Raw genomic sequence first — 27,946 nt, forward strand, 5'->3', positions numbered from 1 at the left:
CAACCGAATCTTCACGTGGTGAATGATGTTGATTGGGGCGAAGCTCTGGTGGTGCTTGTCTGCGTAGGCGCTGAGCCGCAGCATGCCGAGCCTTTCGTTCGTTTTCATGCATGTCACGCTGCGGTCAAATGCTCAAATGCGTATATAACCAGGTTCCGTACCACACATTCTCTTTCTGACATGGATGAAAACGAACGAAAGGCTCGGCATGCTGCGGCTCAGCGTCTACGCAGACAAGCACCACCAGAGCTTCGTCCCAATCAACATCATTCACCACGTAAATATGCGTTTTTTTTTTGTTTGTTTTTTGCTTTACACGAGCACGGGTGCACACTTGACGCCGGACATCGGATGGACATACGGACATGGCTAGCCCCTAAGGAGCTTCGCCCCTAAAAACGTCTGAACAGCTCGCCGAAGGTGGCTTTCCCACATTATTACTCCTGCAAACGGAAAGACTACTTGCGGGAGACGCTTCGTTTTCGCGTCTTCTTCTACGGACTGAACATCACCGCTATTTCTTTCTATTCATCTTTCTAAATCCTGTATATTCATAACGTACGAATATACACAAAGCGAATAATACGCCAACCTGAGTTTCGTCTTGGATTTTATCAGACATTAGGCGGATGAACCAGGACTTTTTTTCTAATATAATAATTGTGTTGTGTCTGTTTAGACGGCGACAAGTTAGGCAGCCCCATTTGGCGTCCGGTGTCTCCGCTGTAGAGCAGACATTTAGGCAGTGGAGTACCACTGCTGGCCTGGAGTCTTCAACGTGCACCACGCGGTACTGTTCACACGACATCAAGCCGTTGCGATGCTCATCCTGGTCGAAACGGGCAGGAGATGAGGATCGAACCCGAGATCCCTGCTTCCTGGAGCGCGCGCTATTGCTCCACGTGCTCCGAGCTGCGGTGAGCGAACACGCTCGGCCACCGGTCTGCCCTTTATCATGGCGGATATCCGGTTTTGTGCGAGGGCAACGTTGACTTGCGTCACACGAACGGGAGTTAACAGTAAGTTCGCGTTCGAAGCTTCCTCCTCACCGAAAGGAAAACGTGAACGAGGTGCAAACTGCTGTATAATACAAGTTCCGCTCCAGTTTGTTTCTTTTTAGTCAGCGCGACAGTTAAGCTCGTGCTTAATACGAAAGACACGGATGTTGGAGTCAAACATGTCTGCAAGGAGGTTTTGTACGCTCAACTCAACTGAACCGTCCGACAAGAAATGAGCACGCCTCAGACAGTAGGGAGTTTTAGGGAAGCGTTTTTATACATCCGATACGCTACCATGGGCCCTCCGGTACGAAATGCGCATGTGCAACGACGAAAGATTTCGCGCATGCGCAGTTCGTACCGGAGGGCTTATCGTACCGTTTCGGATGTGGAAAAGCGGTTCCCTAAAACTCCCTAATGTGAGCGCGGGTTTACGGGCCACGGCGTTCCTATAAACTCGGCGGGACTTTAACCGGCCTAACTTTAAGCGGTACCGCCTCCACGAACCAACAAAAGCAACAGATTCCCGACGTCTGGTGTCCCGCTTTTCTGCCCCCACTGCAAGTGGCAACCGATCTGACGATGCCCGCGTCATACACGCCCGAACTCTCCTCCCCAAAAGGGAAAACCGGGAAGGGAAGCTCCCCGATAAGAGGAGCAAAAAAAAGGGAGTAACCGTTCGCAGATGGTCTCTGGAGATCGGAAGTGCCATTTGTCTCGCAGAGGGGGCGTGCCCATGGAACCTTCCAGAAATGGGGTCCTCAGACTGTGGTTGTTGTTGTTGTTTTGGTCGCTCTCGACGTGCCCCCGATAACGAACCTCGTTTCCGCTGTTTTGTCGGGCCTCTCGTTCGGGAGGCGGGGGTGATAGCAGACGCACTCCCGTAGCAACAGCCTTCTCATCATAGACACGTCCTGTCCAGACGTGTGTTGGAGTCGCCGCTCTGGCGCTTTCAGTGTACCCACCCTCAAATGCGCTCTCATGGAAGCAATGCGGGCTTAGCTTTGTACAAGTCTGTCTGGAAAGCCGCACTTTCGTACTCCGACAAAAAAAAAAAATCTTGTTTTGTTATTTAGTTAATTTTCAGCACATCGATAGCTTAGCACTATTTCGTCGGGCGAAAAAAAGCTGAGTTTGAATTGTGTGCTGAAATCCTGCAATGTTCGTCAAAATATCAGGTGCCGGAGAAACCCAGCCATCCCCGTTGAGTACTTTTTTCGAACTCGTTTGGTTCACGCTTCGCTCATTGAAAAGCACAATGAAAGATCCGAAACACGCGCCCGGTCTCGACACTGCCGCCTCCCTCCACACGATAAAGTTCGTCTGCTATGGCCGCCGTCGAAAGCGGGAAGCGATCACCTGGCGAACCGTCGGCGGTCCTGACGGTGGTTGCCGATAGCTCAAACCTGAGATTGTAATTCATTTTTCCGGACCGGTGCGGGGGGATGCAAGGGGTGACCGCGCGTAGCGAGGTCTATGGTATATGGAAGCCAAGCTTGTGCTGGCTTCAGAGCCTGCGTTCGCGTGTGCAGCTATTAAGCAGACGCGTCGTTAGTGATCGTCGGTGATGGGGACTACAGCCTACGGAATTTAGAATCCAGAAGGACATGGCGATTTTGGCGAGATGAGGTGTGTGGTTTGGCTCTTTCTCCGTGAAATGGGGCCTGCAATCTGCAGAACGGGAACAAAAGGAGGTCGAAATAGGGACCTAAGGGAGCCCTGCGAGGTTTCTAAGATCGCCTAAATATGGCGATAACTTACTCTGTTGGCCTTAAGCATCCAAGAAATCCTTAAATCATGGCGATACGTGGCTAATTTTTATATTAAAAAGCAATCAAAGATCGCAACACACCGAGGAGCATGTTCCGAAACCAGGAACAATGTCAGCCAATAGTCAGCGAAGGGTCCTCGCGCCTTCGACAGGGAGAACCGCGAAGCGATTATCTTAAATGCGCGCGGCTTGTTGCCCATACAGCCCGGACTACGATTGTACACAGCGAGCGATCGCTCGAGCGCTGACGACCGGACACAGCTCTCTCGTGGGAAGGAAAGGGGGGGGGGGGGGGGGGGGGAGGAAACAGAGTGCGTTGATTTTTAGACAATTATTGCAGTATTATAATCTCGCCCCCAAAAAATCGGAAGTTTCATCTACTCTCATTTGCTTTGTACATCTACAGAAGCATACACATTTTGTAATAACAGCGTTTGCAACCTCAACGAAACATCGGGTTTTCATTGGACACATGTCGTCTTGGCTGCAGGAACAATGCTCCTCCCATCACCGGAGACAACCTCGGTGTGTTTGATCTTTGATTGTTTTTTTTAATAGAGAAATCGGCGACACAGTGTTATGATTTATGGTTTTCTACAATGCTTAGAGCACGTAGAGTGAGTTATCGACATATTTAGGCGATCTCAGAACCCTCCTCAGGGCACGGTTAATGCTGATGGCCGATTTTCTACAACGCCAAAATTAAACTTTTTTTTTTTTTTGGAAAAGGGGGGGGGGGGGGGGGGGGAGGCATCTGGTGGTTGGTATTTCTCTATAGAATATGGGTTTAAAATATCAAACTGCACAATTATTCATGTTTTACCAACCATGCTTTTTTTTTGACCAGTTGGTGATGGCTCAAGCTTAAACTCAAAGTTGTCAATCAGATATGTGTCTCAACGTCGTGCATACCTGATACCGGTTTATGAACCATGCCTATATGCACGCAGTTCTTGATTTCTGTCACCTTTAGTTAGGCGACGCCCTCGAGGGTTTTAGTTACAATCTGTCCGGTTCCGAGCCCCGGACGAAACGCTTTATTTTTAAATTGTTTTCGGCGGCCTTTTGGAAGAGAAACGACACTTCCTTCCAAGTGGCACGTTCGAGACGTACGCAATCACAAAGCGAGTTTGATGCTACATCCTACAAGATGCGCCCAAACAAAGTTGCGCGAAATGTGCGTGAATGATTGCGTTTATGGGAGGGGAGGTGGTTGAGTGCTGCGCTAACACTCCCCTCTTCTTCCTCCCCGCCCCCCTTCCCTCCACTGCGTAGGAACGGAACCTGTTTCGTATGCGTGGTAGGAACTGCCGTATTAGTGCTATCGTACCTTCCCTGCATATGCGAGAATGTCTCCACCAGGCAACGTTTTATGCTATCACTAAATAAACAGCATCATCTCAATCGCTATCGACAGTTCTGATAGCGCTTCCCGCTTGATTGCGCCGTGGGATTGTTATGTAAAGCCGATGTCCCGCTGTTAATGCATCATACTAAAAGCAGTGTACAGAGATAATTCTGTTATCGTGCCTGTCGAGAAGCTCCGCGTCTTTTGTAGGCTATACGTGAGCTGTGTGACTTTAGTATTCAGTGGCCTTGCCGCTCACTCTGTGACTGGTGACGGCGACCGGCTTGAGGTTGGGGTCGAAGAGCAGCTGCCTCGGCTCGATGTTGACGGGGGACTGGCGTCGTCCGGTGCTGCACAGGGTCCAGGCCGGGTTCAGACGTCCCCAGAAGTCGGGACCTGCGTCGGGTGTTTCGACACCCGGGAAAGGACTTTCTCAAACTTCACGCGGTAAACTTTTGAAGTACGCGCGTCTTTTTCACGCAGTAAACTGTTGAAGCACGCGCGTTTTTTTTTTTTTTTTTTTTGCAAATGGGAGAGCGTGGTGATCACGTGTTCGACAAACGCGAGGAAGTTCCGCCCTCTCAGTTGTTGTTTGCTCTTAAGCGGTGGCAGCGTGGTGAAAAGCAGACAACAATTATGCCGTGATTTCCTCCTTCGTTGGTGTGTGAGTGGTAATTGTTCGCCGGAAGAAAAATGCTACACTTATGTGTGACGCTACACCTATCCACGACGCTAAATTTACTCATGGCGTTACACCTCTCCGTGAGGTTACATCTATTCGTGATGTTATGTCTGTCGTTGGCGTTGCAGCTACCTCTGAGGTTAAAACTATTCATGATGTTACATATATCCATGATGTTACGTCTTTCCGTGAGGTTCCATCTACTCGTGACGTTACATCTGTCTATGAGGTTACCTCCGTCCATGAAGTTACACCTGCTATTAGTGTTACATCTGTCCGTGACGTCAGATTTTTTTTCAAAATCAACCTTCTAACCAGAGAGCACTCCAGGCATGCGGCCACGACCTAACCACCTGTTGTTCGTCATCCAGGTCCTGTCATCTTGGGTTCTGCGGCCAGCTGATGACGGTGGATTTACAACGCTCCCCGCTTCGTACAACGGTTGGGATATTATCGACGAAACAGCTTGTTCGGACCACGTCGGGGCCTGCGGATTCCCGTTGGTTCTAACGGCCGCCGGGACATTTCATCTGGCAACGCCGTTCTATGTGCGTGTAGCCCCAGTGTCATAAACATCACCGGAACCTTCCTGCAACGCCCCTTTTGCCAACCTCGTCAGTGGGCGAGATAGCACTCCAGGCATGCGGCCACGACCTAACCACCTGTTGTTCGTCATCCAGGTTGGTAAAGACCGTTTTTATTTTGATGTGAAAAGCAATAATGTCTGCCTGGTAGTGCTGCCTCGCCCGAGGGCCTTCTTGAAGTGTGTTGCCGACTGTTTTGATTCGCTCTGTCTTATTGTTCTTTTGCTGAGCGGTGACGTTGAGCTTAACCCGGGTCCGTTTTCTGAAGCTCAGCTTGCGGCAATTCTCGATGGCCAGAGGGCCCTTAATGCCAGCATATCGTCGATTGGAGACAGATTGGACGAACATATTCGCCAAACAAATCAGCGGTTATCTTTGAAACGAAAGTCGAGGGATTTTCGCAACTTGTCCCCAACCTCGAAAGATGTGAGAACTTAGTCAAGGACCTCGGATGCAGGGTTCACTCCTTGGGTTCCAGGATTAGCTACCTAGAAAACGCCGGCAAGCGAAACAATATTGTCGTTTACGGGGTGGCCGAGAGTGAGGCTGAAACGCCCGCATTGCTAAACGAAAAGGTGATTTTAGAAATTTTTGAAAAGAAACTTGATATTAGGCCGTCGGTTATAGAAAAAATTCACCGGCTTGGGAGATACTCAGCGGAAAGAGCACGACCGGTGTTAGTGCGTTTCTCGTCCCTCGATGAAAAAAATGCTATCATGAGAAAAGCATACAAGTTAAAGGGTACGTTCGTGTCTTTGTCTGACGATTACTCATTGGAAGTTAGAGAAAAGCGACGTCATCTTTGGGCGTACGCTAAAGCTAAAAGAGAGGACGTAACGAACAAAGTAAAACTAACGCATGATAAGCTTGTAATCAACGGAAAAGTGTTTACTTGGGATACCGAGACCGAGCAGGTTGTACCCGTGAAACGTGCCTGACGCCCCTCTGATAAAAAAAAAAAAATAGTATCACGGAGGGATGTTGTTTTGATGGTCGTGAATTGCAGAAGTGTAAAAAACAAAATAGAGGAATTGTCCGGTTTGATCAAATCTGTACAGGCTGATGTTATCCTTGGGACGGAGTCATGGTTGGATGACTCTGTTCCTGATCATGAAGTCTTTCCCAGCAATTTCAATGTTTACAGAAGAGATAGGTCGCTGCACGGAGGAGGAGTTTTTTTGCTTATTAGTACCTCCTTACAAAGTTACCAACTAGATATAGCTGGAAATACAGTTGAGTCAGTGTGGTGCCGGGTCAGACTGCCTGATGGTTTTAATCTTATTGTAGGCGTATTCTACAGACCCCCAAGTTCTGACCCCACTGTTTTATGCCAACTTAGCGATCTGGTTTCTAGTGTTTCTAATGACTGTGTGCTACTTGGTGGGGATTTTAACCTTCCAGATATGATATGGAGTGACGAAATGTGTACCTGTGGATCACTCAGTCGTTTAAACCTTGATTTAAAATGCATGGTTGACACTTTAGGCTTCACACAGCATGTTCTCACACCTACGCGTGGCTCGAACATACTCGATTTATTATTTTGTAACTATCCTGGCATTGTTAAACGAGTTGACGTCATTCCTGGTATTAGCGATCATGACGCTATTGTGGCCACGCTTAGTTTTCAATCTCCCCGTAAAAAATTGAATGCAAATCGAAACGTATTTCTGTACGCAAGGGGTGATTATGAGGGTATCAGTTCTGAACTTCGCGAGAGCTTCCTTTCTTTCGAATGTATTGCCGAAGAAATGAGTGTTGAGGACGTGTGGAGGCTTTTTAAACAGAGAGTTATTAGCCTCACAGAGAAATACATTCCGAGTATTGAGGTACGTAAGCTAAAGAAAAGAGAAAAACCATGGATCAAGGGTGGTCTATTAAGAATTATTAAAAAACGCAAGCGTGCGTACGCAAGATATAAAAAGAAAAGTTCGGCCTCAAACCTCCAGATATTACAGGAATTGACTACGACGTACAAAGAGACCGCAAAAAAATCTAAACAGGATTATCTTCAACGTCTTGAAGACACGATGAAAACTAACAATAAGCAGCTCTGGAAGTTTATGAAGCTCTGTGGTAAGGATCAGATGGGAATACCGGATATAATGGTACATGGCGAACTACTCACTGACGCAGGGCAGAAAGCTTGCGTTTTTAACAATTATTTTAAATCAGTCTTTCTGCCTCCAGAAGATACAACACTAGAAATGTGTTCAAGCAATTACGATGTGATGCCACCCGTAGAAATAAGTATGGAAGGTGTATTTAATCTTTTGGAACATATCGATGAAACCAAAGCGATGGGCCCTGATAAAATTTCCCCTCGGGTTCTAAAGAGTTCTGCAGACGCAATAGCGCCTTACCTTTTCATAATATTTAACAAGTCATTACTTAATGGAGCTTTGCCACGGGACTGGAAATTAGCTAATGTTACTCCAATACATAAGAAAGGTCCCAAAAATGATGTCACGAATTACAGGCCGATCTCCTTAACGTCGGTTTGCTGCAAGTTGTTTGAGCACATTTTATATTCCCAGATAATGCAACATCTCACGTTTCAGAACTTTTTTATTGATTATCAACATGGATTTAGAAAGGGTTATTCTTGTACTACACAACTCACTGAATTTTATCATGATCTTGTTACTACCGTTGATAGGGGTGAGCAAATTGATTGTGTGTTTCTCGATTTTAGAAAAGCGTTTGATACAGTATCGCATTCCCTCTTAATCCAAAAATTGGCACTTTTGAATCTAGATACTTCGGTACATAATTGGATACAGGCATATTTGTGTTCGCATCGGCAATGTACGGTTCTAGATGGTGAAACATCAGATTTTGTTGAAGTTACCTCTGGCGTGCCGCAGGGGTCGGTACTTGGACCTTTGCTGTTCTTAATATTTATAAATGATATTCACGTTGGCGTGACCTCTCAGCTAAGATTGTTTGCTGACGATTGTGTTGTATATAGATGTATAAAAACGATGAGGATTCCACACAACTGCAGGCTGATTTGGATCAAATTGAACTCTGGTGCAGTCTATTAAAATTACAGTTAAACGTCAGCAAATGTGTACATGTCACCTTCACCCGCAAAAAAAAAATAACCTTCACACTCAGTATTATTTAAATAATAAACCACTAAAAAGTGACGGTAAAGTAAAGTACCTGGGGGTGACCTTATTAGCAGACTGCAAGTGGAATGCGCAAATTGACGATGTCGTCATGAGGGCGGGACGGGCACTCGGTTTTATCCAGCGTAATCTAAAAAGGTCTACACAGAAAATAAAAGAACTTGCATACCTTACCTACGTTCGACCTCTTACAGATTATGCTTGCACTGTGTGGGATCCTGCTCAGCAAAATCACATAGACGCTTTAGAGAGGATCCAAAATCGTGCGGCACGCTTCGTCCTGGGGCTGTACGACTGCTTTTCGAGCGTCACGGACATGAAGAGTACATTAGGCTGGGATTTGCTGACATTCAGGCGGAAAAATTTGCGCTTAAAATTTCTATATAGCATTTATAATAAACACACTGGTATTAACGGTTTTCATTACCTTCTACCCCCTTACTATATTTCCCAACGTAAAGATCATATCCACAAAATACGCGAATATTCCACCAGGACGGAACTGTGCAAAAATTCTTTCTTTGTTAGGACCATTAGGGATTGGAACAATTTAAGTGTTGAAACTGTTTGTGCCGCAAATGCAGAAATGTTTTTTTTCTATGTTGTTCGCCCCCTGCAATAATGCCTCAACGGCGCTGCAGGAGCTACCTGAATAAAGAATAAAAACAAACAAACAGACGTGCTCTACATTAAAAAACGTCCCGTACAGAGGACCACAGCAGTTTCGTGGTTGTGGGACGTCTCCTTCTCCTTCTCCGCCTTGTATCACAGACCCCTACCAAAGACGAGGAGGAGACGATGGCTTCCCGGAGACGGCATCGGGCACGTAACTCTTTCTCGGGTGATCGATCCCGGGCCGGACGACCAAAACAACCAGGCAAGCGGTCGTTCCCGCTGCCGTGGCCGCGGGCCCGTCCTGTTTACCTTGGCTTGCTCCGAACACCGTGTACGGAAGACGTGTTGCGTGTGTTCCTCGCGGTACGCCGATTTGCACCGGGGCATTGATCGTGGGGACATGAACGGGACTACGCTCCCTGCGTCCCCAAGTTGGCATTGCGGTGGAGGCTACGTGCTCGTTGAACCGGCCGTACGTCTATCTTTGACCACGTCATCACGCTTCTCCCACGTATATTCAAGCGCGGAAAGCCGGGTCGCGTGATGAAAGGGGACATGTGATTGGTTCGGCGAGCGCGTAGCCCCCACCGCACTGTCAATTTGGGAATGAAAAAGAGACAGGGAAGGGACAGGTTCTCCCTCTGAGCCGTCGTTTAGAGTGCTGAAGGGGAGAGTGCTGAAGGGGAGAGGGCTGAAGGGGAGGTCAAGCCCGTCGCTCCGGAGTTGTCCCATTGACGAGCGGCGGTCGAGCGTGTGCGGTCGACGCTGACGGGAGGGCTATGGAATGGGGGAGAGGGGGGAAGGGGGACAGAGTATCGGGAGCGGACTGTGTACCGTAGAATCCGACAGGAGTAAGGGAGTTTGATGCAAGGTTTGTTTGGGCTACTTGGTTGTTCGACATCTTGGAGTAAAAACAGCGCAAGCGGGCAAGGACGAAAAACAAGGACAGGACTGAACGCTAAATCCCGTTTGTTCTCTTTTTTATTTCTTTATTTACAGAATTCCTACTACGTCTCAAGGGCATTATGTAGAGGAAAGAGAGAAAAATACAGGAGATTGACATTCACACTCTTAGTTTCACAAGTTTCCAATCTCTGATCGTTCTTACAAAAAACAAAAGAAAAATAGTTTGTAATATAAAACACTTAAAAACTTTATTTGGATGATCGCACCGTGCTGAAACGTAGGTTGGCTTCAAAAGGTGCTCGCGTTTGTCAAAAGAGTATATTTTTTGTTTGGTTTCTGATTTGGCCGTTGTTGGCACGATGCATCTTTCTCCGTTTGTGTGATATGGGAGGTTAGCTATATATGAATTAAACGCCGGACACAAAGCATTTGCGTTTTGAATACGGCCGATTGCATTACGATCGCTTAAGCCTGCACTCTAAAAAAAAAGGGTATCACCTTACACCCTTTTGTCCCATATAATACACCTCAAAACTTCATTTCGACGTACAGCGCCCTATAGTCGAACAAACGGCCCCAAATTTTACCAGGGGCTTGATAACGGTGCGATATAACTTATTAAATTGCTAAATTACGTATCAAAAACCAAAGAAAGAAAACACTGAGCTTTTTCAGTACAGCCAAGAAAACTCCGATAATCTTTTTTGTAGTCAATAATACGTATATCAGCTATCTTAATAAGTTGTACCACACGGCTATCAAGCCCCTCGTAAACTTTGGGGCCGCCTGTTCGATTATGGGGCGCTGTACGTCGAATTGAAGTTTTGGGGTGTAATAATACACCTTTTTTTCTGAGAGTGTGCTTACGGCGACATTCTGTTGCTTTTGTAACCAGTGGTCATTGCGTCTGTGTGGAACGCAACGAAGTCAAAGAGAATGTTTGAACATCTTTTATGGCCTCTGCATCTGTGTTTGTCTGGGGGAGGGGGTGGGGGGAAGGTGGGAAGGAGTACACGACGAGTAAGCTATTGAAAACTTGAAAACGATGCGGTGTAGTAGGTTAATTTTTGGCGCTGTTGAAACATTGATTATCAATTAATATTAATAGCTTGTAACGCGTGGATAAGTTCTTAACCCTTGTCGTGTATGCTTTAATTACGCGATTGTGGAATTTTATTTTTTTGCGTTTTAAAACGGTGTGCAATTATTCTAACATATTTTATACATTTTTTTACACCAAGTCTCGTTTGTAGGAATATCTGATAAAGATAATCAGAATAATTATGCTTTTGCTTGTATCCCCAGCTTACGACTATAAGTTATTGTGAAGTAGAGAAGGAATGTAGATGCGAAGTCGTCTGCTACGCCGTACCGACACACATTATTCCGAAGACGTAGAGACAATAGACGATTTGCAATTTTCCCAAGCGCCCCGGCCCGCGCGCGAGGAATTGTGGGAGAAACTGTGGCTCGCCTGGCCGCTCTGCCTTGAGATCGCATTGACTTTTCGCTTGTCGCCTCTTAATCCTCTGTTTTTGATTTTATTACCTATTTTTTATCAATTCCAGTGTGTTTGATTATTGCTTCTTTTAAGTGTTTTTCTTCTCTTCTACGCGCGATATTTCTTGTATGTATATAGTATTTGTGTCTTTATTTCGCCTTTTTCGACGGGAGTGCCGACAGACAACACGCCGCTTCGCGCGTCGTTCCCCGGGAGAGTACTGCCGTTGCTACCGATTCTTATCACGCCGTTAGCTATTCATTTTGGTTCATTTGACCCGCGTGCAGTAGAGAGGAGCTATTTATGAACACCTGCGCACATGTCATAGGGGTCAGCGGAGTTCTGAATCAACAATCGCGACGCGAGAGCCGAGTGCACGCACTGTGATTTGGCCGCGCGCGCTCTCGCTCCGTTGACTCGCACTGCAACGTATGCCTTCGAGTTCCGGTTCAAATGAACCGAAAATGAACAGCTAACAGCACGATAGGAATTGGTAGCAACGGTAGTACTCACCCGGGGAACGACGCGCAAAGCGGCGTTTTGTCCGTTGGCACTCCCGTCGAAAAAGGCAAAATAAAGACTCAAATACTCTATATATATATCGCGCGCCGAAATGAATAGAAACATTTAGAAGCAATAAAAAATACACTGGAATTGATAAAATAGGTAATAGAATCGAAAAACAGAGGATTAAAAGGAGACAAGCGACAGGACAATGCGATCTCAAGGCAGAGCGGCAAGGCGAGGGGCAGCCTCTGCCACAATTCCTCGCGCGCGGGCCGGTGCGCTTAAGGGATTTCGCAAAAGCTCTCAGGCAGTAAACATGCATTGTGTTAGGGCACGGAAAAGGATTAACTACATCTTAGCAACAATTTATCTTCTTGCTAAACGTAGCTACTTATGTCTTAAACGTGAGCGTTCCTAATTCGTACAATTTTCGCCTTTCGTCGTGTGACGTAATTCTAACAGAAAAGGAACATGCCGATTGGTCTTTATATAAAAAATAGAAACACCTAAAAATCTAAACTACGCAAAATTCGTTTTTGCTCAGTTCTTATATGTATATGTGCGTATGCTTGTACTATGTTTGTTAGGTTTTATTCTATTTCTACATACAAGTTTTTTCGCACATTGAACCGTGCAATATATGATATCCCACCTCCCTTTTCCTAAAGTTCGAAAAAGAAATCCCAATAGAATGAGTATTTATCGATTCATGGTAACTTGCTTACATAACACTCAAATGTCAAAACCAACCTTGTAACATATTGTGCCTTAAAAAAAAAAAAAAAAAAAAAGAAGGAAGGGCATACACTTTAAACCTAACTGTGACCTGACCGGAACTAAGCTCGATAAATATTTTGACGAGTCTGAAAGAGTTGCAAGAGGTTTTTTAAATGTTTTTTTTTTTTTATTTTGCTTTTACGACATTGTATTCAAGAGCTCAAGTTGTTTTTCTCGAATCTGACCAGCCCTTTTACGGTTGGTACGGTGGTTGTTTAACCGTGGTAATATTGTACGAGATTTTGGACTGCTCACAATGGAGCTCTTTGGACTTAAAGATACGAGGTGCTCTGGACGCGATGCGGTCTTGCGAATCTGCGCGATTCTTGTGACAGGTGTAAGAAGCAAAGTATTCACGTGTCAAACTTGCGGGTCATAACGTACTGTTGCGATGCACCCTTTTCGACGATGAAGGAACCTAATTCAAATATGGCGTTGCGACGCACAAAGTCCCAACTGAGGTGCCCAGGACTGCAACGACGTCATTCGATTGGACCTTCGAGGTGCTTGTTTCGCGAACGTGTTACGCACAATGAAGAAACATATTGAGGAATCACTTTATGAGTGAAATTCGCCTCGGTGGTCAACGAAGATTGCATAAATAAAATGACCGTCACGCCTTCTTTTTACTACGGCTCTTCCTTTATTTTTTTTTTCAAATATTTTTTATGATTCTTTGCATATCTTCGTCTGACCACCCCTGCTCGCTATATGGGCTAGCTGATTACGAAACATCGTATACTAAACTGCGAGGCAGGGAAAATAATATAACGGACGCATTTTTTATCCGCTTCCAGAGCAGAAATGAAACCGCGCCAAATCAGATCTGCTGACTCAAGCTACAATCACGTGCACTGATAATACGTCATACAAAACAGGGTCCAGACATTGTCTGGGTTGTGTATTTTTGTTTAGGACTTCCCTGTCATATTAGTAGGGTTCGGAGTTTTCGGTTTAAACCGATAAAAACCGATAAAAGTACGCCGAATCCATTTTCGGAAATTCGGTTTTAACCGAAAAAGGTCAGTTTTTAGATTCGGCATTTTTTTATTTAAACCGATAAAAACTGATAAATGTACGTCGAATCCACTTTCTAAGATTCAGTTTTAACCGGAAAAGGTCACTTTGACCTTCCAGTCGTACAGCAGAGCCGTGGCGAAAAAGTGGAACGGCAGTGTCTATCGAAACGTGTCCGAATGTATGGGATACACCGGTGTCACCTCGACGTTTTGGTTTAATGTGCGCATCATCGATCGGAACTTGAAGTCCGAAATGCCCCATAACTTCGCCACGTACGAGCGTGTTTTCAAACTCGTTGTAAGGAAGACTGACTTGATGCAAGCTCTGCATGTTGTGTTGAGCTTCAAAGAGTCGCACCGTCACTCTTTTGGCGGTCACAATTGGTTGATTGGCCGATTTTGGCTCAGGCAGCGCTTCACCTCCTCAGCCTGCCAGTGTCCAGTATTAGTGTTGAGATGGCATTCTCGAAGCTCAGGGCCATATTAACAGGAAAGAAAGAGTGCGGATCAACGAGGAGAACCTGGGAACGTACGTGTGTGTGTACTATAATAAGATAACGTAATCCTGATATACAGAAGGTGAAGTTCCATGTTTTTTGCACATAGGCTTCATATCTGACTTGTTTGTGCTTCTCAGGTTTTTCTTGTTTATTTTACAGTTGCACAGATTTGCCAAATAAAGTGTCCATTTCTTTTTCAATGTATCTGTGCCGTTATTCTTTGAGTGATCCCAAGTATCAGAGCAAGAGGGATCATCTGATCCGGTGTCCGTTGTTGTTCCTTTCATATCCACCGAAAAAAGCCGATAAACTTTTGTGGACATAAATATACGCCGAAAAAAAACGAAAATTGAATTTTGAAATAAACACCGAAAAAAGTACGCCGAATTTTGAAAAAATAGAAACCGAAAACGCAGGACCCTACATATTAGTCATACAAAAACATGATGACACCAGCGAATGCAGTGCATTTCGTATGATGTATGATCGGTACGAGTTCGGTTTTGTGGCGCAGGCAGCTCATGTTTATAAATAAGGCCCATGTGGCACATGTGGAGTCATCCCTCGCTTTATTACTTCGGCATTGTAAATGTTTTGGCTCATACCGCGCTAGATGCGCCACGCGGGAAAGTTATGTCTCCCCCAATAACCGTAGTCGGGGTTCTAGCGAATCGGGAGTCCTCCGCACGCCTGCGTCTGCGCAGAGGAAACAGCGCAGAGGGTAACTGCGGCCCTTCTTTGCCGCGAGATGAGCGATTACTTCAGCCGCGATGTCGCTTCGAGATAAGAGAAGGCCGCTTCGCTCCCCCACTCCCCAAACGTTGCCAACTGCGTCGTCGATTCCCTTCGCCTATACATTGGCGGAGACAAATGGAGCGAAACATCCTGATAATTGGGGCGAGCTGTGGATCGTTGATGTTTATCAAAGTTTAACTCGGTGACGAACGATTGCGAACGAAGGCAAAATTCGACCATTCGAAAAAGCGAAATGAGAAGAAAGATATATATCTCGAAATCATCGCGTTCGCGCGCGGCAGGGTGCGCGTGAGTAGTTATTTTCGTGAAGCTCGCGTTGTCCCAACATTAATCATCATCGTAAACTTTATTAATCGGTAAAGTGAAAGGCAATCGAACATGACAGATGTGATTCACTGATGTGCTCGACGCAGCCTCAGTATCCTCTATTAATCGGCGCCTTCTCGAAGGCGCCGATTAATAGAAGTCTGCTATACGGAGCGCAAGCTTGTCTGCTTCTTGATCTGGAAGATGCAGTGACGTCAGAACGCTGAGCTCCGATTGGCTTCGGTTGAAAGGATAGTGGGTAGACATCAATCCGAGCCGCCTTGAAATCCATTCACCATCCTTCCATTCTGAGCCAATCATATATCTCAATGCTTTGACGCCACCGAAACCCCCTGCGCATGAAGCAGACGAACCTCTGCTCCGCATTGAAAAGGTGTTATTAGTAATGATAATTTATGCGGTTGTCTATAGTACCGCTTTTCCTCGTGACACTATGCTATACAGTAGCCGACAGCTGAAGAGCGTGGCAAACTCCGTGCATATACTTACCTCGCCGCAGCCAACGAGACTGCGAGATTAGCTGACAAGAACGACAAAGAAACAATCACGAATAAAAAAAAAAAAGTATCATAATAAGCCACGCCTCCTGCGTTTCTTAAACTGTCCGTAACTGTAGAATAAAATTAAATGTGGCGCTTTTAATGATACACGTGTCGACAAACCTTGAGTGAGCGCCACGTCACTCGTAGATCAATTCATTTCAATTCATTTATTTATTTACTCCCATTTTTACATATGGGTGACGGAGACAGGGAAAAAAGCTGCAAAATGACATTGAGCCACACTCACACCGCTAATCCATCACATAAACGACAATCTGGAGAGACAGTCTGAGGTGCGTATATGTTACGAAGCTTGACACATGTACGTAGATATTTCTTTCATCATGCATACAGCGAGACTCCTAAACATTATAGATGTTCAGTTTTTTTTTTTTTTTTTTTTACTTGGTCGCCAGTTGGGAATCGATAACCATAACGATAATATTCATTCACGCTCAGCAAAGCCACGAAACAGGGGAAAGAGTATGAAGACAAAATCGTGTAGGCCTGCAGCGCCGTTGAAACTATGATGACGATGCACGATATTGAAAACGCGATGATCACGATGACGCTTGCGGGTGAGAGTAAATGAAGATAAGGGGGGAAAAAAATGAGAGTCCCCACACGCACGCGCACTTCAGGAAGAGAGTTGCCTCGAGGCCTGTCGGCGGAGTGCCCCAAGTGTCCTCCGGGTTGGTGGGGATAGGCTAAGTCACTTCCGGGGGGGGGGGGGGGGGGGGGATGTAGACTTTCTCGTTTGGGCGGCCCGCACCAGGCGGGTGTCTTTGTGGCGTAGTGTACGTGCTACGAGAGGTTGCAGTCTGCCAGTACGGCTACTCCAGCGGGGAGCTTCTACACGCTTCAAGGGATGGATTCATAAGGTTGCAGTTTGAAGAGAAAATCATAGGCAAATTTTCTGCGATGAGTGATGGTACGCCATCTTGCAGATCTTAAGAGGGCCGAGGTGGAGACTTTTTTGTGAGGCGAGAGAGCGGAGCGGGGAATGCTGCGACGGTAGAGTGTGCAAGCGGCCCTGCGTTGCACAGTTTCCGAGCCATCTGGTAGGGTCTTCTGGTGGGGGGCACCACACTGGTGAGCAGAACTACAGGTGGGGAAGTGTTAGTGCTGCGGGGTAGAGATGTTAAATGCGCTTGGTGGAACTTAACGTGTAATGCGGGTTAAAAAGCCGAGCATCCGGCGTCCCTCTGTTATGATGGTACCTATGTGGTCAGCGAAGCTCAGGCGGTCGTCAAAGGCTACTCCCAGCAGTGTGGTCTGATTAACTCGCTTGAGTAGAAGTATACCCGTGACCAAAATCAGATTTTTTTTTTGTTGGTGGTTTAGTTGAAGAAGATGGTCAGTAGACACTGATGGCACGGATCCAAGTCGCCTTGGAGTTCGTGGTAAAAATGAGGGAAACTGATAAATTTTACTGGTGTCAGGTCGTCTGCATACAAGATGGCAGTGGAGTGCAGGTTTTTTGCAATTCAATTAACGTAGATTGAAAAGAGTGCGGGGCCAACTATACTAGTGCTGATCAATGCGGTCGAACGCTTTGGCAAAGTCTGGACGCACTCTTGCGAGCACTATTTCACAAGGTGTGCGGTTGTCGGCAACTGCGCGACAAAGCAGAGACAATCATTCCAATTCGACGCTGTCCAAAATGAGAAACGAGGGCACAGAGAGATATCTTCGTGCCTGGTATCACATCTTCGTTCGGTCGTTAGCCAAGTTAGGAACGTCGTCATTTACCCTCCGAGCAAAATCAGTTGCGTAAACCTTTGATGGGGCCAATAGACATCCCCGCTTCCCCCATTCCAAATCCGTAAAGTCAACAGATTTGCATAAAAAAAAACTTTCCACAGGGTGTGTGCTTGACAAATCTAGATTTCTTAGATCCCCCACTTTTTTTTTTCTCAACAATTTCGATTAAACGATTAAACACAGATGGCGATGGTCCTATCGTTAAAACAATTCCAGTCGCTTTTTTTTTTTTTTTGGGGGGGGGGGGGGGGGATGGGGTGACGGAGAGAAGAGAATGAAGAAAAAGTAGTCTATTTCCAACACGTTCAGTTTCCTTTAATTTTTTAATAGACAACTGAAAGCAAGCAGACGCCTATTCACAAGGGAACACTGCCTCGCAAATAACTTTACGTTACGCATCCCCAAAAACTGGAATGAAAAAAAAAAAAAAATGCGATGACGCAGGGCGTTTGCGGCACGTGATTTGTCCGGCTGGCTCGTATCCTTCGCTCCGCTTCATCTCAGCGGGACGCGACGCATAACGCGAACGCGAACAATGGCGTCTCTGGAGAGAACCCGCCGAGCTGCGTCAAGGGACGAGTGAGCGTGAAGCGCTGCCGGACGTTGACGGCACAAGCAGCGGCACCGCGTAATTAGCCCATTAAGGGTAATTAGTTCGGCGATTATTAATTGAAGCCTCCGATTTATGACGGCTTATCGAGGGCGCCCGCCCCAAACGATGATGGTCGGGGGGAGGGGAGACGGACGACACGGACTACGTCGCCTGTCGGCGCTCCTGTCGGCAAATTCGGCTCTTGACGAGAGAAAAGATATAGTGACTCGCTTATTATTATCTACTCGAGGCATATGTTGCCTAGTAGGATGACACGATGCTTTTTTTTTTTTTCTCTTCGCCAAGTGTGCAGTAAAGCCTTAGAAGGTTGTCTGCTTGTTGCTTTGGCAATCAATGGAGCCGACGGGTCTGGACGGTTGTGTTCTTATTGGGGACCTTTAGCAAACCGTTACCGTGTTCCACGTACCACACTACTGGAGTAGAACACGGAAACAGGGTACGCGGAACAGAGAAAAAGTTTGCTAAAAGTGCCTATTGGTCTTTTGAACGTGCCGTTAAAATGGCACCATGACTGCCGGCCGCAGTTACTATGCCAAACAACGTAGCCCTGCAAATGGCCATCGATACTCTTGACCCGTGTTCAGAAAAAGCACGCTTTCCGTGTGAGGCTCTTCAGAATGTTAAGCATTGGAGAGAATCTGCCTCTCCGTTAAATCTTTCATTCGAATTTTTTTTTTTTTTTTTTGAAGTGCGTAATTATTTATGTCTTTGGTGTATGCAACCGACTTCCGTTTGAACGGTCATGGTTTGGATCCCAGTGGTCTCGACTATTGGACTTTTCTGAACTGGATTTGTCGCACCGCGGTTCCCGCCGTCCTCTTTTGCTTTGTTCATTCGCTTCATTTCCTTCTCAGTGAATAGCGATTCTGTGTGCACGACGTCCGCGCGTTTCCACCTGAAGAATCCCGCCACGTGAAATGGCCTTCAGGTCGGCTGCATGTGAACCTGGCCACAACGCTATGCGAACCGTTGCAAGGTTGGACTTCTCCTCGATGGCCGAGTCGGAACATTTTCGCTAAATGCTTACGTATTTCGTTGAGAACCAGCGTAACAGCAGCAGCGATCTAGGATTTTTTTTTCCACGTTTTGCTTATTGAAAAGCATGCGGCAAAAGAGCCGAAGCACGCACCGGATTTCATCGCACCACCGTCTCCTTCCGCACGATAAAGTCCGTCTGCTATGATCACCGTCACCATGGCAACAAGGCGTCTGCTGAATAGACGCACGAGCGAACGTAGACTCCAAAGGCAGCAACAGCCGACGCCGTCTTTCCGAATGCCGTGCGAATGAACCTAAACTTGACCAGTCAGACGTCCGTCATGTGCGTAAAGCGCGACAAGCATGCGCGACGAAACGTCCGGCGGGTTGCGCGACGCGTCGGAAAGGTGACCGAAACCGGCACCGGGCGCCGGCCAGTCACACGGCGTCACGTGAACGCCCGAAGCGTGGCAAATGGACGAGGCCTGGTCGGATTCGGCCGTATTTTAACTCCCGACGCGTCGTACGACCCGTCGGAATTTCTGCTCTGCATTAAGGCCCGTTCACACTCTTGCGACTGCTTGCGACCTCTTAAACCTGGGTTCCTTAAAACTTCTTAAACCAGAGAACACACTGGCGCCATCTATTGGGAAGCAGTGTAAACTCGGCGGTTCGGCATATTTTTTTTTTTTTATTTCTCGCGCAATATCCTTTCTTTTGTGGCTCGAAAAACTTTTGTCAATGTTATAAACGAGCCTTTCTATTTGTATTACGCACATTTGACCTCGGAAATCCCGCAAAACCTTCGCTTTTGTGAAATGCAGTTCTAGGGTCACCGCATAGATGGCGCCACAATGTCAGTGTGTCCTCTCATTCTAGAAACATTTAAGAAGTTGTAAGAGATCTCGTCTCTCTCAGCCGTACTCGGTCGCAAGAGTGTGAACGGGCCTTTAGTCTCGACCTTAGCCGGCCATTCGAGAGACATGGCCTACTACTTTCATTGTGTCGGGGATTGTTGTGAGAATCGACATGACACGTCTTACTAGAATGTAAACAATCGTAGACAGTAAAACAAAGGTACGGTTGGTGGGGCTACTAACCCGGGCCCCGTTTTAGTTGCATGAAAGAGCGCCGTATACGAAGACGAGCTCTCTTCTCTCAATCTCGAACAGACCTTGCTAGTACGGTTCCGTGTTTTTGAAAAAAAATTCGAAAAAAAACCCCGAAAAATACTTACCGGGTACGCTTTTTGTCAATTTGGATTTCTAAAAAACTCCGAAGTTTAAGGTTAACACGGCAAAATAAAAAGCAAAAAAAAAAAAAGAAAAAAAGAAAGACGGTGTTTTACAAATAAGCTTGATTCGAGCACAGCGTCAGTGGACCTGAGGAGATGCCACTTCAGTTCCCTTTAAGACCTCGTACAGCTGACTAAAGTTATTTGTTTCTTAGCTCGTCAAGGTTCCTTTAGGACGACGGGCCGCGGTACCCAACCATCATTTCTTTTGTTTTTCATTTCTTTTTTATTTGAAACGCAGTAAAATAGATACCGAATTCCCGATTATGAAAGGTCCAACAACAATAAACTCTGATAAACTCAGAATGTTCAGCAAAAAAATAAACTCCGAAAAAAAAAAAAAAAAAAAAAAAACACCCTCCGAATTTTATGAGAAATGAACTCCGAAAACGCGGAATCCTGTTTATTAGATACACAGAATTGTGCCTCGTTAATGCGCCTCCCGTTAATATGTTAAATACCGCACTGTATATAGTGAACATTTTCGGGGCGTACTGGGTAAATACACGCATTTTTGTCACGTTATTAGAAAATTGTAGAACTTAGAAAACGCCAGCGCTTGAAACGCCCCCCCCCCCCCCCCCCCCCTTCCCCCGTCTCCGGCTTTGAGCAGTTTCGGGCGTCGCATTGTGCGCACGCAGAATTTCAGCTCATGCGCAATGGACCTTTTTCCAGTAAGCTTCTGCGCATGCGTACACTCCCGCTGTCGCCATTTTCACAGGACAGCGGGACGCGGTGCCCTGCGAAAATGGCGACAGCAACATCGTCAGCATTTATCTTCGCGCGTATTTAGTCTATTCCAACACTTTGTTTTTTCGTATCGGTAGTATAAGGTATAAAAAGCACCGAAAACCAATACAACGGCACGATGCCAATGCGTTTTGACGGGCGGAAGCATATTGGGATGCTTTTCATTTGTAGTTCGCTGACAACTCCCCAGACGGCGCTCGTTACTCGAAAAAGGTGCAAAGCTGCTCGGGCGAAACACATCCCACACTTGCTGTTTTTTTTTTTTTTTTTTTTTTTTTTTTTTTTACTTTTGCTGTTTTTGTGTGACTTTCGTATGAAAATTTTTTCCCGCAAACGGCGCCAAATTCAAGTTTTCTGCACTAAAACATAAAAAAAAAAAAATGATTGCGTAAACTGCAAAAGACAGAGGCGAGCTGTAGCCGATAACTGCAGCTCGACGCTCCCGCTGATAAACAATAAGCAAGCAGTAAATCCGTAATGCATTGAAGTCGTAAAGCTGTGAACCCGTAATGGCGGGCGAAGAAGCGTCCGGAAAGCGGAATGGCGCCTTGAGACGCGTGCCGAGGCATATATGTCTCTTGGCGCCGGACATAAGGGACGTGAATGAAATCTCCACTAATGTAGAAGAACAAAAAATATATATAAGAAGCAAGTAATGGGGTTAGTTAACAAAACTTATCCCGTTGTATTTTTTTTTCTGTTTATTTGCACCGTCTATTCATCAACCGAAATTAAATATCTGCAGTAAAATGTGTGCGTGTATTAAACAACTTCTGTTTTATATTCCAACAGTTACAGGACATTGAACTTTCCCCTCACCCCCCCCCCCCTTTTTTTCCCTTCATAAAAACACTTTTTTTTTTTCGTACCTTTGTAGGACGCGTGTACTTCGTAAAGTGAACATTCTCCGCCAGAAAATAATTAGATAGCGCTATATTTACTTTTCGAGTCAGACTTCGAGCCAGGAGTAGTCTTAAGGCCCGTTCACACTCTTGCGACCGAGTACGACTGAGAGAGACGAGATCTCTTACAACTTCTTAAATGTTTCTAGAATGAGGGGACACACTGACATTGTGGCGCCATCTTTGCGGTGACCCTAGAACTGCATTTCACAAAAGCGAAGGTTTTGCGGGATTTCCGAGGTCAAATGTGCGTAATACAAATAGAAAGGCTCGTTTATAACATTGACAAAAGCTTTTCGAGCCAAAAAAGAAAGGATATTGCGCGAGAAATAAAAAAAAAAATATGCCGGACCGCCGAGTTTACACTGCTTCCCAATAGATGGCGTCAGTGTGTTCTCTGGTTTAAGAAGTTTTAAGGAACCCAGGTTTAAGAGGTCGCAAGCAGTCGCAAGAGTGTGAACGGGCCTTTAAAACAAGCTTTGACTGAAATGACCAAGCTTTGACTGAAACAAGCCGCATTTCATGAGCAGTATCCTCAAGCAAAACAAAAAAAAAACAAAAAAAAAAATACAATTTCAGAGAAGAAAAATATGTCAAACCAAAGACGAGAACAAATTATGGAATTCAAAGCTTGGAATATCAGGTTCCTGAATTTTTAAACAGATATCGGGAGATTGAAGAAAGATTGAAGAAATGATTATAAGTGCTATAGTCGTTTTATAGCTTTCAAAAAGAGTGCAAACAGTCACTTCTTATCAGACTCTCCTTAGTGTTAATTTGTGCCTGTCATTCCGTCATTTTAACTTTGTTATGTATTAAGTATTGTATAAAGTAACCATTTCTGTATAGGCAGTTGTAAGTGCTTTGTATGGTCAATGCGTGACCGCTTTTGATATGTCCGCCATTGATTAGTTATTTGAGGCATTTTCTTTATTATTATTCTTTTTTTTTCTGCTGAGTGATATGTGTAGGGCTGGTGGGGCCTCGTCAGGCGGCGTTAGATTGCGTTTTGCTTCCTCAGCCTAGACGCAAATTCTGAATAAAGATATATTATATTATATATTATTTTGGGATGGGAGATCTCGAAATGAAAGCATGTTTTGGGATTCCTTCTAACTTAAAATGAGTCCTGTGACAAGACTATTGTGCTAGATTCTAAATATCTTTTCTGGGGGTGGTAGGAAGGGGGAGAGGGGGGCGGAGGAAGGCAGTTGGTTTTATGACATACGTGCCATCGGCAGGCATCTATTTTCTTTTTGTGAGTTCAGTGTTGTTTTAAGAAGTCATTCAGTCAGACTCGTGGTGTTTCTGAGGTTTTCACTAGAGGTGAAAACAGCAAATGGCCGTTGTAGGATCGGTTGTTGTTTTAACCTGTAGTGGAAACTTTAAAATAGTGCGTCGATGTCACTAATGTGAAGAGAAACGTAAAAAAAAAAGAAAAAAAAAGTGTCTTTTCACCGCGAAAATAAACTAGGCCTCACCGAACGCTCATTCTCCCTTATGCAGCGCTAGCGGTCCGAAACCAGTTGCCAAAATTGCTGGACTATCTATTATCGCATTCAAAAGTTACGTGATTTTCTGAAGCTCGTTTTTGCCCGTATACACTAAACGGCGCTATTCAGCTCCATGCATTCGAGAGCTCCGTCGGCCGGCATTCGCCCATTGAAAATTTCATAAAATCACGTACAAGGAACTTTCTAATAAAATAACGCCTATAGTTCTGAAATTATGGCATCTGGTTTGGAACATTAGGCCTACATTTGGGTGGAGAATGGGCTTTCGACAGTGCAATTTAATTTTGCTGTAATATATATATATATATTTATTTTTTTTTGGGAGGGGGGGGGGGGAGGAGGTTGTATGTCGGTGACGGCCCGCAATAGACCCTTTTCAAAACCCCATCAGGCAACGTTGGCGATCACGAAACGTGTGATTGGGTCCGAGACCTCGCCGAACGCAGACGAAGCTCTCGTTTGCGTTGCGAGCTCGACGGAGTTCACACCGAACCGTGGCACAGTGGGCCACTGACAGTGCTCGTGTCCGATGCGTGCTCTCGGGTCTCGTCTGTAGACCGACACGCCGTTCAGAAACGAGTCGGCGTTTGCCCACACCGAGTGTGGGGAGTGCGCCTGCGCAGACACCCGATTAACGTCGAGTAAATTTCGTCTGCGCATGCGCGGAGCAGACAGCAGCGCCACCGCAGCGCCGCGACGAGCCCCGAGCATCTCATTATCTCTTCGCGGGCCAATCAGATCGCAGCATTCGCCAATAAGATCGCCGAAGAACCAATCACGAGTCAAGGAGTGCGAAAGACACGCCGCGCGTTCCTTCAACTGACTACGAAACTGTTCGCCCGTCGAGCTTCCTTGGATTCGGGAAGGGGTGGGGAAGGGAGGGGGGGAAAGGGGCATGACGTCATGGGGGTCCTCATTGCGGTTAGCAAATCTATTACTGCGATACTGTTATCTGTATACTGCAACCTCGAAGTAGTTTGGGCCCGATTAGAATTCGCTCGTTCGTGACTTATTCTCGGCGCCTGTCACCGGGACGAGGGAGCAGCCTTTCAGAAATATTGTTTGATTTCATTTAAAGGGTCTTATATCGCTACCCTGATTGTTGTAAAATGTTAGGCGGGGACTTTAACAACCCTGGTGTTAACTCGAAAGAAGAAAACATTGAAACTTCATGTTCAAAGCCAGTTGAAGCCAGCTGATATGGTAAGCGTTTTAAATCATTTTCGAGTCGTGACTCAGCCCACGAAAAACACTGCTACTCTAGACTTAGTTTTAGAGCGCAGCTCTTAGGCTCCCGTCTCCGCGTTTTGCGGCGTCGGCATTACTGCCCCGCTAAATTTAGCGGGAAACTGAATTGATGTTGACCTCCCGTGACGTCGATTTTCGCGTTAAATCTAGCGGAGAAACTAAATTGGTTTATAGGTGACGTCACACCAAGTCATACGACGTCATTTTCCCGCTAAATTTGGTGGAGAAACTGAAGTGGTGTTAAAGTCACGTGACGGCAATTTCCTCGCTAAATATATACAGGAACTTAACCCGCTAAATGTAGTGCGAAATTTTTTTTTTTTTTTTCAAATTTCCCGTTTAATTTTGCAGAAATGTTTTCGCTTAATTTCCTACTAAATTTTGTGGGCTAAGTTTCCCCACTAAATTTAGCGCGGAAATTCAATGGGAGGAGGAGAGGACGAAGGAAGGAGTAGTAGGAAGAGGGGCATACTCTTCCTCTGTACTGTCCTTTCCTTCTCCTCCTCACGAGCTGCGCTCTAATTTCACATTACAGAGAATCGTAAACGTCTTTCATTTTTGTTTCTTCCCCATGTGATATAAGAACAGTTTATGTTCTTGATAAAATCAGTGACTATAATATTGGTCTCTGTTGAAACGCGACTTCCGACCGAATATTAGCCCCGTGCGCGACCGAAAGCGTCGCTGTGGTCGGCCTTCCACGATTGGCCGAACGCCGACTATGACGTAGGAAAGGGGATTTCTCATCGACGTAAATAAGAGGAATGAAAAAACTTTAATTTTGACGGTGTTGGCAGTGTTGCTTTAAGAGCTCAATGATTTCAAGCTTCCACCATGCTAATAACAAACACCATCGAACTTGTTGTTTGCAAGGTAATGACGTCACAAGGGGGAACCATAGGAGGGCGCCACAAAAACATCTCGCCGCTAATAGATCTACAGCCCCAAATGCAATTTATGACTACAGTAAACATGGACGAAAACGCCCTTGTTGCTTCTTTGCAAGGTGTCGCATCTACATACCTATGCGATTTTGATCTGTTGAAGCAAACTGGAATATGCTAGAAACAGAGTTGAAAAGACTGAAATGTACTTCCATCCCAGAAATTGTACTAAAACGAAGGATGAACGGCCTTGGTTTACTAACAGATTAAAGATACTGTCCAACAAAAGTTAAGTGACTTTGCTTCAGATTGGTCTAAGTATAACCGGTGCCACAAGGAATACAACAGATTTGAGATAAGTCCAGCTGAACTAGAATAAACATACACACAAAGAAAAGACCACACACTCCGCTGGTGTGTATGATCCTGTCTGTATGTTTTTTCTAGTTCTGTTGGCCTTAATATGAAGTATGAACAAACTGTCTCAGCTTAAGTCTGGTAAGAAAAACAAATGAGAAATTAAGAAGGCAAAAAAGCAAGTATTGCATGAGTGATCTCCTAAATTTATTGAAAACTAATCCTAAAATACTTTTAGAAGATCATTGGTCCCAAGAAAAAGCGAACTTTGTCCAACATCTATAATAATCATGGACAGGAGCTCTCCCAAAACGAATCAGCATCCGTCTTTAATGAGTATTTTGTATCTATTTTTACTGAGGAGCTGTTTCCCTTACCATGGGATTTAGTACGCGTTACACCCGCTGCATTTTTTGAGCCTGTCACATTTACAAAAGAAGGAATTTTGGCCAGCATTGAGCGACTTTGTCCAAGCTTTGCACCCGGTGATGACCAAATACGTCCACAACTTCTTAAAATAACCCGAACAATATATTGTTATTTGCTTTTTCTTATTTTCAAGGAGTCAGTAGAAGAAATGAACTTTCCGGCAGAACTATAGGTTTGGGAAAGTGGTGCCAATTTTCAAATATAGAGGTATAAATTATGTATGTAATTATAGGCCAATACTCTTAACACGCATACCATGTACACTTATGGGTCATAATATAAATTTCTATATTTTTATCTATTTAAATGACCACCACCTTCTTGTCATTAACCAAGATGGCTTTAGGAAAGGATTTTCGTGCGAAAGCCAACATTTTGAATTTGCTACTAATTTGCACCACAATATCCATGTTTCTAAAACCACTGACTCCATTTTCGTTGATTTTGCTAAAGCTTTCAATGCCATGCCCCACCAACGTTTGCTCCATAAGCCAACTCAACATTCATCTCGTTACTGTACAGTGAATCGCTAGCTTTCTTATTAACCGTAAGGAAGCTACAAGTGTTGGGGAGAGAAACTCTTCCAAATTATCATTGAAATCGGGGGTTCTACAGGACAGCGTCCTTTTATTCCTAATGTATTGCCTCTAACAGTACAAAAAATCCATTTGACGAAGCGATTCTAGGGGACTGGGCTGTTAAAGGGCTCATTGATTGGGGTGAGGAAATGGACGATTCATTGCTTTATTCTAAAAATAATTATCTGTAGAACGACTTATTGACAAGCTAGATTCTCCCTGTCGATACGAAATAAGTAACAAATCACAATAAAAAAAAAGGTGGACCAACTTCAACCGTTCAAAGTACACTCTCTAAAAATCAGCTATACAGAGCACGGAAGAAAACGACACACGCAACGTCGCTGTCTCCAGATTCAAATCATGGGCACGCGAGAACCAATAACTTCCGTAATCGGGAACAAGTGCACGCCAGATGACTACACTCCACAGTATGGTACAAGAACGCTCTCGCCGGATCAATCAACCGCCGCCCCCCCCCCCCCTTTCATCACCTGACCCCGCAAACTACGCATGGTTATCGGCGGGAGCGTGATCACGTGACCAAAGGTAGGCGTGCGATTGGTCCAACGAACACGTATAGCGTCCGCCTCACTGCCAGCTTAGGGGTGAACGGACAAATTTGCCATCGGCTCGAGGGAAATCAGCGCGGGCCGAGGGAGCGTCGT

The 27,946-nt window shown here is 45.4% G+C and overlaps 1 protein-coding gene across 1 annotated transcript in view; it reads right to left on the reverse strand.

Annotated features, from left to right (window-relative positions):
• The window catches only part of LOC8038837 (carbonic anhydrase-related protein 10), a 97,348-nt gene that overhangs the window by 28,982 nt on the left and 40,420 nt on the right, over positions 1 to 27,946 (reverse strand). Inside the window, exon 3 of the mRNA XM_029984383.3 lies at positions 4,377 to 4,513. Within this exon, the coding sequence (XP_029840243.1) occupies positions 4,377 to 4,513 (137 nt within the window). The remainder of the gene's footprint in view (positions 1 to 4,376; positions 4,514 to 27,946) is intronic.

This window comes from Ixodes scapularis, unplaced genomic scaffold (genome assembly GCF_016920785.2).
Source record: "Ixodes scapularis isolate PalLabHiFi unplaced genomic scaffold, ASM1692078v2 PGA_scaffold13__105_contigs__length_92229423, whole genome shotgun sequence".
NCBI classification, from domain to species: domain Eukaryota; kingdom Metazoa; phylum Arthropoda; class Arachnida; order Ixodida; family Ixodidae; genus Ixodes; species Ixodes scapularis.